General features: G+C 46.1%; 1 protein-coding gene across 1 annotated transcript; it reads right to left on the bottom strand.

The window, feature by feature from the left end:
- Positions 1-9,598: 9,598 nt before the first annotated feature.
- On the bottom strand, positions 9,599-16,835 carry LOC122482471 (interstitial collagenase-like). Its single transcript, XM_043578796.1, has 10 exons — positions 16,678-16,835; positions 16,013-16,257; positions 15,771-15,919; positions 15,416-15,541; positions 15,101-15,256; positions 14,853-14,970; positions 12,615-12,748; positions 10,939-11,101; positions 10,321-10,424; positions 9,599-10,140 (listed from the first exon to the last, which is right to left on the bottom strand). Exons 1-10 carry the CDS (start codon positions 16,786-16,788, stop codon positions 10,031-10,033), a joined length of 1,416 nt encoding a protein of 471 aa, XP_043434731.1. The 5' UTR covers positions 16,789-16,835; the 3' UTR covers positions 9,599-10,030.
- Positions 16,836-17,089: the final 254 nt, after the last annotated feature.

Here is a 17,089-nt window from a genome sequence, read left to right on the forward strand (position 1 = left end):
ATCTTGCCTATTGTCTTGGGTGTCTACCCTCCAGGGGCTGTCCCTTTCTAGGGTGATGGTGCTTATATCCGAAGAGCATGATTCATGCTCGTGTTTTTTTTTTTTATCTGAACATCAAGAATATTCTTAAAAATTTAATGTAAAGCTGATCAGGTCTACATCAGAATTTCCCTTCCCTTCAACTTTTCAACTTGGGTAATGTAATCGTGATTAATTTCCAAGAAATGGTAAAGGTGATTTGGTCTACATCAGAATTTCCCTTCCCTTCAACTTTTCAACTTGGGTAATGTAATCGTGATTAATTTTCAAGAAATGGTTTCTGTGTTGGGAAAGAGGAAGAATAAAGAACTGTTCACCTCTGTGTGTTTCCTGAGAAGTAGCTGAAAAACCTAGTAACACATCATATGTAGAGACATTTGGAAGCAGTGACCTTTTCTTTTAAAAAGACTGTATTTGGGGGCACCTGGGGGGCTCAGTCGGTTAAGCGTCCAACTTCGGCTCAGGTCATGATCTCGCAGTTCGTGAGTTCGAGCCCCGCATCGGGCTCTGGGCTGACAGCTCAGAGCCTGGAGCCTGTTTCAGATTCTGTGTCTCCCTCTCTCTCTCTGACCCTCCCCCGCTCATGCTCTGTCTCTCTCTGTCTCAAAAATAAATAAACGTTAAAAAAAAAGACTGTATTTTAAACTCAAATATAAGCAGGTTAGGTAGAAGTAGATGAATGGAAATAAAGGACAGACACCGCTTTGGTCTAAATGTGGGCATTGTTATCTAGAAGATATTAGAAGAGCTATTTCATTTCTTGAGTCGTAAAACCCAGTCACCACTGCTTTTCAGATGGATTTGCTGTTCCTGGGGTGGGGCTTGCTTGGGAAGGAAGCAGGTGGTGGAAAGGAAGGTCCGCAGAGGGGAGGACGGAGCACGTACTGATTCCCCTGTGGCCCGGCTTGTGCTGGATGGAGACTGTGGATTGCAGAAGGAAAGACACGCTCACAGAAACCAGTCCGTAAAAACCCATTAAATTGGAATGGAAATACCTTCTACCTTCTTGGCTTTAAGAAAAATCTCCTCGGTTCCTCGTCTGCAAGTACACAGGGCAAGAAGACGGACTGAGATATGCCGTGGGGAATGATGTCAGACCCTCCCCATGCAGCCACTCACCTCTGCACACAAACAGCACTTTGTATCTTTCTTTCCTTTTCTCAGCCAAACGCAGTGTTTTTCACATAGTACGTCTGCAATACCTTATTTTTACCCAGTTAACCTATTAATACAGACAGCCCTAAAATTCTTGTAGAGTAGAATTAGGATTTTCTCTCGCTACAGACAAATTAACTCTACATGATAGGAGTCTAAGTTCATGAGTGTGCAGGAATCACCCATCAGCCCACCTGCCATTTAAGCCCCACCGAGGCAGACAGAGCTGGAAGAAGTGTGGGGGTGCCCTGAGCCAGTCCCGTCCACCTGTGGCTGATGGAGCCACAGGGTCAGCTCTACCACAGTGGCATGGAACAGACCTCAGCTGGAGCATGAGGGACGTGGGGCTCTGAGAAAGTCAGTGGGACTTAGAGTATCATTGTTGTGGACCACCGTTTTGGCATCTGTAGAAACAGGGTGGACGTAACCCGACTCGCAGGGAGGTTGTTTTAGGCTTGGAACAAGTCTCTTACCAGACAAAGCCTGTTGGCCTGACAGCTCCATGGCAATGGTCCCAGGCACGGATGGGGCACACTCTGGGAGTCCTCGTCTTTATCTGAGTCATAATTTTATTGCTGTCAAGCATCCTGTTGATGGATCTTATGATGTGGTCATGACACAATGAGAATTAATGTGGTGGTAAGTGCTGTGATTACAACTGTCGAAACACCAGAGCACAGGCCTCACACGAGCGGTGCTGGCGTGTACCGTGTCCTCCACTCACCCACCACACTGCGAAGGAATTGATGACCTGGGGCGGGAAGAGCGCTATAGGTTTGTCCGTAAGTCATTCGTGGCTTTGTCAAGCTTCTTAAAGCGTGTGTATGGTCAGGCAAGTATAGAACTGCTCCTTAAAGAAAGGAGAAACCTTTCTAGGGATATGCCAGGCCCTAAAAGTGTGTTATTTCCCATGCTCAAAACAATGCCGTGGTGTAGGTTAGTATCAGAAAAATGAAGTAAGCCAGCAAACAAGTGATAAGTGATTACTCAGAATCCTAACCACTGCAACTTACATTTTCATCAACGAGCCTTTTGGCTTGAACCTTGGCTCTGCCCTCAATGCCTTTCTCTCACCTTTGTACACTTTTTGTTGGTTTTTCTCATTCTCGACACCCGGGAAAGGGCCTTCAACTGACCTCTGTATTTGTGTTGTCTTCTCAATGCTCTGACCATCCTGTGAATCCGGGCTTTTCCTTTGGTCTGTGTCCACCTGCTCCATCACCTGACCTTCTGGTGCCGGAAGGCGGAGGGAGGCCAGTGGTGTATCCTCCAGCCTGAGAAGTCACTGTAATGCCGAAAAACAAGGCACGCCACTGCGCGCCATTCACGTGGAGTTTTATTCAGGGTAACTTACTGACAAGGCAGCTGGGTGGATGACCCAGGTGGTAGGTACTGTGCGGCCCTACCCCACAGCTATTCTCCCCTCCCCCGTCTCTCCCATTCTCTGCTCCTTATCCCCAGCTCTTAGGAAGCGAGGGGCACAGTGGTGCAGTCACAGGGTAGTTCTCTAAGGTGGATGCCACCTGTGCACTGGTGGGGGGGGGCGAGAGATGGACTCAGTGTGGCCTGCACCCTTATGTGGGGGTTGTACGGATGCCATCCAGATAGAACCTGGCTATGATTCATCTTGTCCTGTAACCAAGCCTGAGAAATGTAGGATGCTCCCCACTTAGACATGGTCCAGTTCTTGGAAAAACTGGTTACCTATCAATTTTCAACATCCAGCAACCTCTGATTCCAAGACTGTAGATATACACATAACCCTAAATGAGCTGTGTCATGATACCAGCTACAATAATGTGCAACTTCTTCTTTCATTGGAAAGTCTTGATGTTATTACAAGTTGGGGTTATCATCCTGGGTCAAAGGTGAGGACAATGAGAAGTCCACTTCCTTTTTCATGCTTTTAAATAGCCTTTGTTGCAGAGTGGGAACATAGTTTATTGCTGAATTTTCACCCATTGTATTTCCTTCCTGGTATTTAGGTAAGAACTTTAGATAACAAGTTTCTGACCTGATAAAGACTATCAGCTAAGGAGGCAAAATGTCAAGCAGGGGTTAGACAAGTTTCAGAATTGTGGCTTCAGTGCCTCTTGTAAATATTCAGAGGCATGATTATACATGGTGACCTATAATAAGCACTATTATTAATACTTGTTGGATACGCAAAATAATGTTACTGTATTTTCAATCTGGATTCTGGTTCATTGTTGGGTTGGGTCACTAGTATCGTGCGCTTTTTTGGTAGAAAGAAACTTGTTAGTGAGGCAAGTAACAGTGATGAAAAACTCTGGGCTTAGGAGGGTGTGGGAAGGAACAGGCAGTTTTCATTTATTTGATATTTTCTATGTGACAGGTCTCTGCTGGGTGATGTAGACTTGTCCGTCTTCAGGAAAACCCTGCATTATGTTTCTTTTGTCACAGATAGGAAATGAAGATTCAGAAGGGCCAGATCATTTGCTTAACATCACAGAGAGTTGAGTAGAGTAGATCTGGCTTTCGCTGCAATTTCTTGGCCAGAATGCTGCCTCTTCAACACGCATAGAAGAGGTCTAGAAAAAAAAAGCTACTATTTTCCCTTATCATGGTAAATTCTAAATTCTAAATTCTCCCAAGGCTTCCAACTGGAAAAGTTAGATTTGGAGCTAAAACCGAACCAAAACACTAAGAAGCAAATACTCTATTTTTCAAAGTGCATCTGAGCTCATAGAAGAAGGGAAATCTTCAAACCTTCCTCCTAAATCACTCCATGCTGAGATTCTGTGGCTCTGTTGATTTGCTCCAGTAAAGCAATTGTGTCTGATACAATAGCCACAGGGCATGCCACCTGCTTGGTTAAGTTTATAGAAGTCTGCCATCACCCACCATGATCCATCCACTTTGTGCCGGGGCCAGAGGGAGATATCGAATGGAGTTCCAATAGGGACCACTCTCCTTGTTGTTTTGAAGCCTTTGATGTTATTACCTGTCTATGCAATCCTCCAGGATGTGGTACTGTTTTTTTGGTGTTTCTAAGTTATCATCTTGCCAGAGAATTTAGGGAGGAGCAGTTTCAGAGGCTTTCATTTGATCCTTTCCACATAAGGTTCTAACTCCACAAGTAAGCAAACCAAGAGGAAAGTTTGACCAAGAAAATGGCCACAGGATGTGTCCATGGACCCACGATGAGCTTGAGTCAGAACTTTGTTCATTAAACTTTCATAAGGCTTCTTTAGTTTTTTTTTAAGTTTTTAATTTAAATTCCAGTTAGTTAACATACAGTATACTCCTAGTTTCAGGTGTATCATAAGGCTCCTTTCTAAACTAGAAGATCAAGTTGCTATTTTGTGACCTCTTTGTCATTGTCAGTTCAGATCTAGTATCCAGTTGTTTTTGAAAAATCTGGATGTTTCTCTTTCCCCAGAGCACAGTTACCTTGGTCAATGGACACAAGTCCTTTTGTGGGATAATTTACTACACACACACACACACACACAGGCACACAGGCTGCTTATTGTGGGCTGAATTTTGCCTCCAAAATTTATATGTTGAAGTCCTAGCCCCTCCATGCCTCAGGATGGGACTGAATTTGGACATAGGGTCTCTAAAGAGCCAATTGAGTTAGAATGGGATCATTAGGGTGGCCCTAATCCAATATAACTGGGGTCTGTATTTAGAAGAGAAGATTAGGACACCAGTGCATACAAAGGAGAGACCACAGGAAAAAACAGGGAGAAGATGGTCATCTGCAAGCCAAGGAGAGAAGCCTCAGAAGAACCCAACCCTGTCAACACCTTGATCTCAAAATTATAGCCTCCAGGACACCTGGGTGGCTCAGTCACATGAGCATCTGACTTCGGCTCAGGTCATGATCTCTTGGTTTGTGAGCTTGAGCCCCACATCGGGCTCTCTGCTGTATGGGCAGAGCCCGCTCCAGATCCTCTGTCCTCCTCTCTGTCTGCCCCTTCCCCACTCACACTCTGTCTCTCAAAAATAAACAGAACCAACCAACAAAAAAAATCAGCCTCCAGAACCATGAGAAAGTAAACTTCTGTTGTTTAAGCCATACAAATACATAAGTATGAAGAAGGATCCTTCTTCAAGGAGACCTAGACTCCTCTGCAATCAATGAGCTTGAGTTTGTAAATCTTTTTAGATTTGGAGATTGAGAAGGATTTTTCTGTTGCAGTAACTGATACCGGCAGTTTTTAATTTTTAATATATCAGTTCAGCAGCACCTTTACCGTGTACTCATCTACTTACTGCTAGAAACACATGATCTGTGGAAATGAAGGCCTTCTAGTCCTAGTCTAGTCTCCATGTTAGTGAGAGTTGCTTTGGTTTACCTTGCCTTTGATGGTTAGGTGGGACACCTGCCCTTCACATCCTGAAATCACAGCATCCCTATGATGCTAGAGAGCCCAATTCCAAGCCATACCTCATACTGTCACCCCAGCCCACAGAGAGCAACCGTCATTGTGTATCTCAGACTCCAGTACATCCCCTCACTAGTGCATTCTGTACAGCCTCAATGAATGGAGAGTCATCTGGACCAGAAAGGATCTGGGGGTGGGTCCCCTGATCTCATGTAATAAATCCATTCAAGATTCCCATCTCCTTGTGCCTTCTGGCTCATTCCCTAACACCGTGCTACAAAAAGGGATGGCATCTCTACCTCATACACTGTAGGACATCATTGCATTCAAGATTAGAGACTTTATATCAGCTGAGTGTTGGACAAAGTCCCAGTTTCCTTGCCAGAAAACTGACTCTTGAGCCCAGAATGAGTGCACCATGTTAATAAATTCTTCTCAGTCCAGGCTTACATCCTCCCACCCTGGTCCAATGACTTTAAAGTCCATTCTCATGCATGTTCCCCTAGTTCCTGATGGCACTCAAGGGCCATATCCTCTAATGCCTTTGGTTTATAAGCAATTTCCTGCCATAGCTAGAATTTGAACTATACTGAGACCTGACCCTAGTTATTTGCTTGGGAACTAGTGAAGGAAGGAATTTGAGAGGAGGATGAACATTATCTTGTGAGGTACTGACTCGGGTAAGGGCTTTGTTGATTCCCTATGCAAGGGGACGTTGCCTTCCTCTGGCAAAGCGACTGCTGCCCATGTGGAACTTTCAGGAGAATTTAGGTGTTCCATATTTTCGGATTGGTACCCCATTATTCCAGCTAGGAAGTGCCCAAATTTGCAATGAGATCTGGGGTTGATTTTCAGCACAGCCTGCAATAGATGAGAATTTCCTTAAATGTCATTAAGGTCTTTTGACTTTCACAGTGGCTCTTCAGTTGACATTTAGCTGCCCCGAACTAATTACTTTCTTTGTATCAAATTCCAAGGGTGGTTAACCAGCCCGCTCCCCACTTCCTATAACCACCACTCCTGCCATGTCATTCAGGGGTTATGGCCAACTGATCACCCATTACTCATGATTCACCTTTATTCCTTCACAATCAACCACAGATGACACTACATACCAAGGTTATCACTGCCCCACTTCTAGTACAAATGGACTTAATGTGGTATTTTCAGAAAGCAGAACTTGAAAAAAAATTTAAAGATAAGTGACTATTAAGGCATGTGATGTGGAGGGAGGGCTGGATTGAGGGTTGGGGAGAGCAAAACAGGGAAAGCGGAAGAGACAATACAAAGATGAATTGTCAGCCAGGCAGAGATGAGAAATATCTTGCTCAGAATGGCACCAGGGACCCACTTGGAACCCATCTTAGGAACATCCCACTGAGGAAAGAGGGAGATCCATTTACTCATCTGTGTCTGTCGCACTGGTACAATGATTGTTCCACGAGTGACTGCTCTTCGCACAGACTGCTTGTGTTCTGAGTGAGTTCCACAGCAGTGCTTGATGCAACACCAACAGGAAAGGCCAGGAGCCCTAGAGCAGAAATCAGAGGCCTGATGAGAACAGCTAGAGGCTTAGAAGGTGCTTTAAAACCTGGACAGAACCAGTCACTGCTGCTGTGGCTGGAACACAAGACAGGAGGCCAAGGGAGAATCTGAAGAGGGTGTTTGCACTGGGAATCTAGATGACTCCGCAATTGCACTCTTAGGTATAAAATCAACAGAAGTGCCTACATAAGAGCAGTAGTGTATGAGAGCCCCCAAATGGTCACAAATCAAAGTCCATCATCAGTGGATGAAGTGCAGGAACATGATGTTGAACACAGCAAGGGAGATACGGGAGAATATATACTGGATCTAATTTAATTCAAAAACAGGCAGATTTAATCTCAGGTGTTCCAGGTCAGCATGATGGTTGCCTCTGGGAAATGGAGAATGTACTGGACACACGGTTGGTCGTGTCTCCAGACCCCCATTAGCACCAGTGTGCCCATCCTCCTGCTTCTTCAAGGGTTGGTGGCTTGCAATTCTCAGTTGTCCCATTTCTTTGCCAAAGAAAAGCCATCTTGCCTGGGAGCTATGCACCCTCCCCACCCCCCCAAACCAGACCTCGGTTGATGACTGAGGATACAGGGGTACAAGAGCTGGTCCCTTTGCCTTGAGATGGGATTAGCTGTGATTCAAGTTTTGAATCATTAGATTGGAGCAATCTGGGACCATATTTTGTAGCTGTTTCCTCGCTCTCAAATGTTGTGTCCACTCTTCTCCTCAGAACACTCCTCTTCCAGTCTTCCTGTTTCAGGCTCTGATTCAAGTGGACTGAGCTGACACAGACTTGAGCAGCGATCAAAGGTTCTTGATTGCTGTGTACCTGGTGATGTTCTATCTCTTGATCGGGGTGAGAGTTACATGGAATTGCTAACTTTGTGATAACTCACGGATAGGAACACTTAGGATTTGTGCGTTTATCTGTATTTACATTATATATACTTCAATATCAACATGTTTATTAGAAAGAAAGACACCTGGCCAAAGGAGAGGTTACACTTCTTTCCAAATTCTTGATCTGAGAACGGCCTGCCCCAGAATCATGAGTACCTCGAAATATTCCCAAGCCTCTTCTACGTACCAGAAAGTCCACCAATACCATGAACACCCATGAGCTCGTCGTAAAACTTGCAGGGCTCAGATACTACTTGTGGGACTCCTACTTACATGAACACCCTCCCAAATTAGGCATGATAAACCACATAAAGAATAACTAGATTATGCCGCTTGAACAAAATCTAGAATCTTAGGAGTTTAGAACAATCAAAGCTTTTTAAGCAAAATCTACTGAGGTTTGGGGTGATTGCTTTGAGTGGTGAGAATTCAGGCTTCTTCCATGTCATGTCCATGTCTGGCTGTGCTTTCGCGATCACCACAGCAAGAGGGTACCACTGGAGAAATGTGCACCTACAATTGTGTTTCCATCTGGAGGTGATATTTGATGTGGAAAATATTGGGGTTCACAACCGATGGCCAAGAACAAAATCTTGAGACATCTTTGGTGCAAAGGGTGGTTTTATTAAAGCATGGGGACAGGGCCCAGGGGCAGGAGGAGCTTCCCTGGGATTGTGAGGAGAGACTGATTATATTGGGAGAGGGCGGTAAAGGCAAGGGGACATTTCCAAAGGGACTTTCACATGCTAAAGTCTCACAGGATACTGGAGGCTTAGATATTGTCAAGCTACGGTTGTTTTTACTCTAGCCAAGCTTTATCATGAAGACAGTTGGGACTTCCTAGAGGAGTGTCTTACTCTGCCTGACCCAACTATTGGTCAATGGGCTGCAGGTTATAAGGAAATTTAATTTTTAATTTCATTTTATTTTTAATGTTTATTTATTTTTGAGACAGAGAGAGACAGAGCATGAACAGGGAGGGTCAGAGAGAGACGGAGTCACAGAATCCGAAGCAGGCTCCAGGTTCCGAGCTGTTGGCACAGAGCCCGACCCGGGGCTCGAACTCACGGACCGTGAGATCATGACCTGAGCCGAAGTCGGATGCTTAACCGACTGAGCCACCCAGGCGCCCCAAGGAAATTTAATTTTATCTTCAATTCTTTTTGCCTTTGTTCTCCACATCATTATGGGTCCCTTCTGGGCACAATCTGCTGGCCAGGACTAGTTAGATGGCGCTGCCCATCCCTCCTCCGTGGCTACCAGGAGTGGGACCTTAGGAAAGCAAAGCCTTCCCTGAGGCTCAGAGGGTGAGGGACATGCCCTTAAACAACTCTACCAGGCTGTCAATGCTTTTGCCTAAAACCAATTTTGGAATCTTGACATGGGACACGGGAAATCGGTTTTAACCTCTTGCGTATGATGTAACTTCCATGAAAACGGGAGAATATTCCACCTTCCTGTGCACCCTCACTTCCCACATGAATAGTTTGCCTATTCCCACTTCAAACTTGAAAACTAGTCTCTGTAAGCATGGCTTTATCACCAGGAAGTAACAAGGTAATGACTTAAATGTACTAGAAAGTTTATAAAACAGTAGAGATACGCATGGCTTATTCCAAACATAAAACACTTTATTTTCTGTAACAAAAGTTGTTCTTTGCATATAAGGATGTTCTAGCAGCTGTTTAGATGTTAGGGGACTGCTTTTCCTCTGGCAAAGGCTTGTATCTCTGGTCTCTGTTCTTGAAGAGCTGCACTCCAAAATCAGGGTGAGAGTCTTCTACTTTGGAAAAGACCCACCCTCTTTGCAGAAATGGCCCATTTGAATCTATAACCCATGAACTTGACTGTCTTAGTTCTCAGTTGTGGAACTAAATTATAGCAGTACATAATACATTGCATTCTAAAGCATAAAAAGGCATGTAGAATGAGATATAAATAAGATTATACCTAACAGCTCTGTATTTCTTTTAAACAAATGGCTCTCCAGGAAGACACTTTCCTTAGGCTTTTGAAATATATTTTTCTGCTGTAACAGTGGGTCAATAATTTCTGCAGTTGAACCAGCTATTAGCTTTCTTGAGAGACAGAACTCTCTTAGTTTTAGGATCAAATTCATATTGCCTTGTTCCATGAAAGAAATAGAAAAATCCTAGAAAGAAAAGAAAAGAGACTTACTATGTTATACAAATGGTTTCTAGGCTTGACTTGAATTCTTGAAAAATCCTGTCATTTGTGAGAATATTTTTGGCGTCTGCCATCCCCCAAATAACAATACTGATGTTATTCTATCACAACAACATAGAGGAAATATATTCATATATTCACTTACCATCTTTCTGGAAAACAGCATCAACCTTACTTCCAATTCCAGGAAAGTCATCTGCTATCATTTTGGGATAACCTGCATCCATGGATTGTTTATATTCATCATACCTGGTCAAAAAATAATTGGAGGCATCAGAATGCATCAAATGTGTAGACTTTGCAAAGTCATCACAGGGAATTTGGCAGCAGGAGTGTTTTAAGAACTTTTAACTGCAGAGATGTTGTGTGGCATGGGGGAGGTTGACATGGGATGCTGGATGGAAAAGATTTATAAGGTCCCTCTGAACGCCAACCACTAATTCTAATTCTCCGGGAAGTACCACACGACATCCCATTAAGGCAAACTGCAATCAAAGATACATTTCTACTGGCGGAAGGGCCCTGTGAAGATAAATGCCCTCCTTCTTAGGTGTCCTTTTTCAAATGTGGCCCCACGTGTTCCCTGGATTCCCAGTATGGGTGTTGCACAAGGATCTCTTAAGCCTTGGATACTTGCTACAGCCATTCACAGAAACGGCAGCTAGTCAAGGCAGTATGAGACTCCCGTGGGCACGGTTCAATCTAGAATGTTCCCTCTGTAGAAAGAGCTGGTGCACTACCACTTTCTGTCCTCTGTCTTTACCTCCAGTACTTGTTACCGACAAAGAAGTACGTTTTCCCAGTTTCTTCCTCAGACACAGCAGCATCGATGCTCGTCACAGTTCTGGGGAAGCCGAAGGATTTGTGGATGTTCCTGGGGTATCCATACAGCATATCCTGCCCCCGGACAGCCCAGTACTTATCGCCTGCCAATCAAAAAACAGAGATGAAAATACTTATCCAGGGCGCCAGAAGACGGTAGGCTGATTTCCAGCTAAGTTCTCAGCCACACATGCCAGAGCAGTGTCTCACCTGTACGTTAGAACCATCGGGGGAGGTTTTTCAAGATGCCTAAGCTAATTTTGTAACCAAGGTCTATTAGATCAGTATGTTTTTTAAATATCTGCATCTGCAGCAAGCTTGGAAATGGCCCCAGCGTTCATCGTGCCACCTCCGTGACACCAGGCTCGCTTCTGCGGTTTCCCCTCGACTCTGAAAGTTCCCACCAATGGCTTCCCAAAGGCCAGAGTGTTGTAATGACTCACAGTCTGTAATGACTTGCAGCCTTTGTCAGCAAAAACAATTGCATCTGGCTAGAATACAGTTCCAAACACTCATTTATGCTGTGTCCAGATCTATATATTTAGACTTAAAAAGCCCATGTCACATAACACTGGTCTTCCACCTTGAAGCCAGGATTATTCTCATTGCACAGATATGCTCATTTACCCCTTATGAAAAAGCAGCTTGAAACTTTGTGCATCTGACATCCTACTTAAGGGGCGCCTGGGGGGCTCAGTTGGTTGAACATCGGACTCTGGATTTTGGCTCAAGTCATGATCCCAGTGTTGTGAGATCGAGCCCTGCATTGGGTCTGTGCTGAGCCTGGAGCCTGCTTAAGAATCTCTCTTCCTCTGCCCTGCTCCCCTTCTCACATACACACACCCTCTCTAAAAATTAAATAACTAAATTAAATTAATCGATTTCCTATTTAATTTCATGATCTGAGGGATAGAAAGCCGGTTTCCAAGTTTTCTGTCCACCTAAACTGCATTCGATTCTTTGCCTTGAGTGTATGACCGGGTCAAGTACTTTAATATTTGCGTATATTATTTGCAGAAATAGTGATGTTGGCCATAGTGTCTTCAAAGCCAGGAGCCCATCATTGGATTACGTTTCATTCTGAGAGAATCAAAGAAGCTTGTCACATTCAATTCATGATGATTCAGGACTTCTCATCCCTTAATGTACATGGCAGCTGAAGGACGTGGACAGACCTTGAGGATGTCAGGCTAAGCGAGAGTCTGTGGTCTTAACAGACTCCCCAGGGATGTCCACGATACCTCCCCCTCCCTTCATGTGTCTGTGCTATCCTCTCTCTAACTTTGGCCTCAGTCTCTCCTTTTCATTCCTGAGCACCTCCAGGGGAGATTTGTAAAGAGCCCCACACAGAAAACATTTTCAAAATTCCAGGTTCATAAACCAGCAGAACACGGATATCTGTAGTCACATGCTCTTTATGGAAAACAACTCTGTTTGTTTTCCAGAGTTGCACTGTATCGTTCTTAGTTACGGTGATGCGCTCCCACTGGTGTGAGAAGCGAGATCGTCAGATTTCCCGAAGTGCGTGGAGAGAAAGTAGCTACAACTGTCTTCTATCTCAGCCCCGAAGCGGATGAAACATTAATCCACGGAACGGAAACATCGTGGAAACATTACCTTTGAAAAACCGGATTTCGTCTCTCTCTGCAGCTTCATAAGCTGCCTCAAGTCCATTTGGCAGGTTTGGCCAGAAAATAGAAATGAAATTCTGCTCAACCTCCGGGGAGTAGCGGCTTATGCGCATGTAGAACCTGATGGTTAAAAAGTAAAGAAATTTGAGCTAATGGGGAGCAAGCGTGGGCTGACATCCAAGGGAGTTTACTGCTGGCCAAGCGGGTCCTGGTGAATGTTGAACGTCCGTCGTCCGGGCTGGGGCCCGGGCGGCGGTGGGGAAGCCTGGCCCGTGGTGTCCACTCCTTTGCATGGTGACAGCACCACGGCAGAGTCCTGGGGCTTCCCAGGAGCGCACTGCTAAGTCCAGAGCATTGCTGCCGTCCACGCACGTCCGGCACAAACAACCTCAGGAACCTGGGCAGTCAACTGCAGTAGAGTGACTACACAACCATCCGTGTCACTTATCTTTAGTGGCTTTGGTATTAATATGATTTAAGTTACTCAAACAATGGCTGTGACTGACAACCAGCTTGCACCAATTCCGTCTGACAGCTGGCGTCGGAGCCGCGAGGAGCCTGTGGCAGAACACAGCCACGTCCGTGCCCCTGCCAGCCCAGGCCCTTTCCCCCGTCACGCCTTTCCTCACAAGACCCTACGAGAGTGTGCTGCTCGCACCTCACAGAGGAGAGACAGGGGTCAGGGAGGGGAAGGGAGGTGTCTAAGGCAAAGGTCAAGTTTAAACTCAGAGCTGGCCGCCGGTCCCGTTGTCCCCTTAGGCTGGTGGCTCACACCGTCGGTCCTACAGTCTGCAGAGACTGGGTGATGGAAAAGCATAGACTGTAATGCGGCCGCAGAAGGGTCCGTGGCTCACACCATCGGTCCTACAGTCCGCAGGGACTGGGTGATGGAAAAGCATAGACTGTAATGCGGCCGCAGAAGAAGGGTCCGGACTGCAGGCCATGGGGAACGATGGGCCCGGCAGTCAGGAGCCCAAGTGGTGGTCCGGCCCCACCTCTGCCTGGCGGTGAGGCCCTGGGCAAATCGACTACTATCTCCAGCCTCCCACAGCTTCCTCTTTGGTGCCACTTAAATGACAAAGGACACAGGTAGAGGAGTTCCTGCAAATCCTAGACTTGCTCCTGTTCCTTGAAGAAATCCCTCAAACACTTGCTTTGCTGGGGGTGTCCTGCTCTATTCAGAGCTTTCCTTTAAAGCCAGCTGCTTCCTTAGCTTTCAGCCACACCCTATATGGTTTGCATGCAGCCTTATCTATAGGGGAGAAGAGGGTGGAAAGCATTTGGGACCAACACCCTGCATTCTGGGGTGGATGTGACCACAGAGCAAACAGCACGGGCACGACTCTAGCAAGAGCGGCTGAGAAGTGAGCCCATCAAAGCACCCCTACTTTCTGTGCCAAAGCCCTGGTCCTTCCTCAGGGCTGTTCTTTCTGTGGACTGCATCGTTCAAAAAAGGACTACGTTATAAATTTACTATGGTCCTTTAGGAATCAGGATGACACAGAGAGCGGGCCTATTCCTTGGGAGGGAGCCCTGGATGTTTTGAGGCCACACACAGTACTGGGGGGTCCAGGACCCTGCTGTGAGGAGAGAAGCATGTCGTGACCCCACATATGTGCTCGAGGGAGGGCTCTCGTGAACTCTTGGGGATTTTCCCCACAACGGCTCCTGTCCTTCCCTAGGTCTCTGGGGATCGCAGGCTTTGGGGGGCATCTTTACTAGGATAGAGGGGTGACATTTAAGGGTGGCTATAAAACCCCCATCAGCATAACGGTGCTGTGGAAACCACTGGCTTCTCCTACCAAAGTGCTAATGTGAATCTCATCACGAGAGTGGCATTAACGAAGAGAGCGCGTCAGTACGACCCAGAAGCTCAGTTGTTTCTCTGTCACCACTCCGTGCGCCGAAAGGATCCTTTCCTTCTCTCCGCCTTACTTTACTGATCTGCAAAATGGGACTATATTTCCTGAATTTTCTACTTCAATGTTGTTTTGGTTTTTTTTTCTGAGCACCAAACAACAGAATGCATGTGGGGGAAAAAGGTGTCATAAGTTCATCACATTGTGCAAATGTATGTAATTGCTTGCACTTAATCAAAATTCTAATTATGCATGTAAGCGTAAGACAAATAACATGTGGGGCAGAGTATAGCGCATGGGTTCCCCTAGTCATGAGCATTGTTGTGGCTACAGACACAAAACACAAAGAGGAACTGATGCCCTACCTGTCTTTAAAGAACATCACTTCTCCCCGAATCGTGGTGATTGCGTCAAAGGTTAGCTTGCTGTCACACGGTTGTGGGGTTTGGGGGCCTGTTGGAGGGATGGGATTCTGGGAGGGTCCTAAAGGACAAAGAGATCTGCAGTTAGTTCTGCTGGAAAGTTGCATGAACCACAAAGCCAGCTTCTTAAAGGTCCCCACTGACGGCTGCTGTAACGGCCCCTCGTCCCCAGTGTTGTTCTGTACACTCACCATATATGGCCTGGATGCCATCGATGTCATCCTGAGACAGCTGGACGTCACCACTGTAGATGTAGTTGGGGTACATCAGAGCCCCAATATCAGTCGAGTGAGAGAGTCCGAGGGAATGACCCAACTCATGAGCGGCCACGCGATACAAGTTGAAATCTAAAAGTTCCAATAGACCCTGTTTGCAATTCTTTGAAGGGTGTTCATAGTGGAAAAGTAAATACTTCTACTAATGCACCTTTTTAGTTAAGCCAACCAGTATTACAATGAACTGAGGAGGGGTGGGGGGATCAAGAGAGACAGGATTAGCTGGCTCACCCCTGAAGTCGTTGGTCCACCTTTCGTCTTCATCGAAATGGACATCTCCGCCAAGATTTGGGCCTGGTTGGAAAGCATGCGCGAGGTTCCCTCCAGGTCCATCGAAGGGAGAATTGTCATGGTGATCTGCCAGAAACAGAATTCAACAGGTGTCCCTCTTGGCTCTAACTCCGGCTAACCCAGGAGGGTCAGCTTTGCTGAGAGGGCCACAGATTTCCCACCCAGTGTGGCACAGTCCCTCCTTCAGCCTGTGAAAGCAACACTCCTCTTGAGCAAGGTCCTCCAGCAGCTGAAGGGATCTGGGGTCAAGGCAAAGGGAAGGTGAGAAGAGTTTCCTGCTACAAGAAGGGCTTACCTCCCCACACAAAGGATAGCATTATGTCCGCTTGACCCTCAGAGACCTTGGTGAAGTTCAGGGGTGAGACATCACTCCAGAGTTGAAAGGCTTTCTCAATGGCACGGTCCACCTGTGCTCTTGGCAGATCTGGTGTGTAATTTTCAATCCTTCACGTGAAATAAAACAGAGACATGTCAGACCTCCTCTGTCATGGCTCTGATGGGGAATAGAGTCCTCGCTCTGGTGCCCGTTCTGGTTACCTGTAGGTCAGGTCTGTGTGCTCCCATCGAGGGTTCCCCTCAGTGAGGACATAGGGAGCCACGTCGGGCACCCCACACCTGGCCTGCTGCATCACGTGCAGGGTCTCAGCATCTGGCCGCCCAGTCACCTTCAGCCCAAAGAATTTCTGCATTTGCTTCAGCTTCTCAACCACTGGGCTATGGTTTCTCTGCTTTACCATTTTCTTCCCGTCGTCCTTCAGATTGTAGTAGTTTTCCAGGTATTTCTGATGAAAGATAAAGGTACTGAAACCACCAGATGAGAACTTTCTCTTCTCTGAAGATTGACAATATGAAGTTTTCACAGAAGTGGAGAGCCACTTTTAAAGATTGTGCTTGGATTTCAGGGTCCTTATTATTGGTGGAAACTAATCTCAGAGTAGGAATCTCCCGACCTCTCAATAGCATGAAGTCAGAATTACAATTGGCTCCTTTAGTTCCCTCCAACTGGAAAAGGGAAAAGAATCTGTTCTGGGGAGAGGACCCTTCCCACCACAAGTTTCTCTTTGTAAGAAACCCACCCTTTATTTATTAGTAAATAAAGCTCATTTCTTAAGCCCCTCTATGCTACTCCTGCTTCTCTATAAAGCCATGGGAAAATGCAGATAAAGGCTCTTCGTTTCTGGCATGTGAAATTCAGCATTTACCTGGACCATCTCCACATCTTTCTCTTGTGTGTCTGAGGTCACTGCTGGGAAACCGTGGGACCCCACGTCCCAGAGCAGCAGCAGCAGCAGCAGCAGAGGAAGGCTGGCCATGCTGACCTTGGCTTTTCTTCTCTGGTGATGGCCTTTGATGCTCTCCACCTGCCTGCTGTTGAAGTACCTCAACTAGGAAAAGCTCCCTCTTTATATAGTCTGTGTTTCCAGAAAGCTGGAGGCTGGCTGGCTCACATTGCGTAACATCCTCTTTGATTAGTGATGAATACCTCCGGCAATTATCAGAAACGGTGACGCCACACAGATTATTTGGATCCACTCAGTGTCGCAACCTTATGATTAATATCAAACAGTCCATGTGTGTGAAGGAGACACATTGGTTTTCTCCAGTTCCTGTCTG

The sequence above is a fragment of the Prionailurus bengalensis genome, chromosome D1 (assembly GCF_016509475.1).
Source record: "Prionailurus bengalensis isolate Pbe53 chromosome D1, Fcat_Pben_1.1_paternal_pri, whole genome shotgun sequence".
Classification (NCBI taxonomy): domain Eukaryota; kingdom Metazoa; phylum Chordata; class Mammalia; order Carnivora; family Felidae; genus Prionailurus; species Prionailurus bengalensis.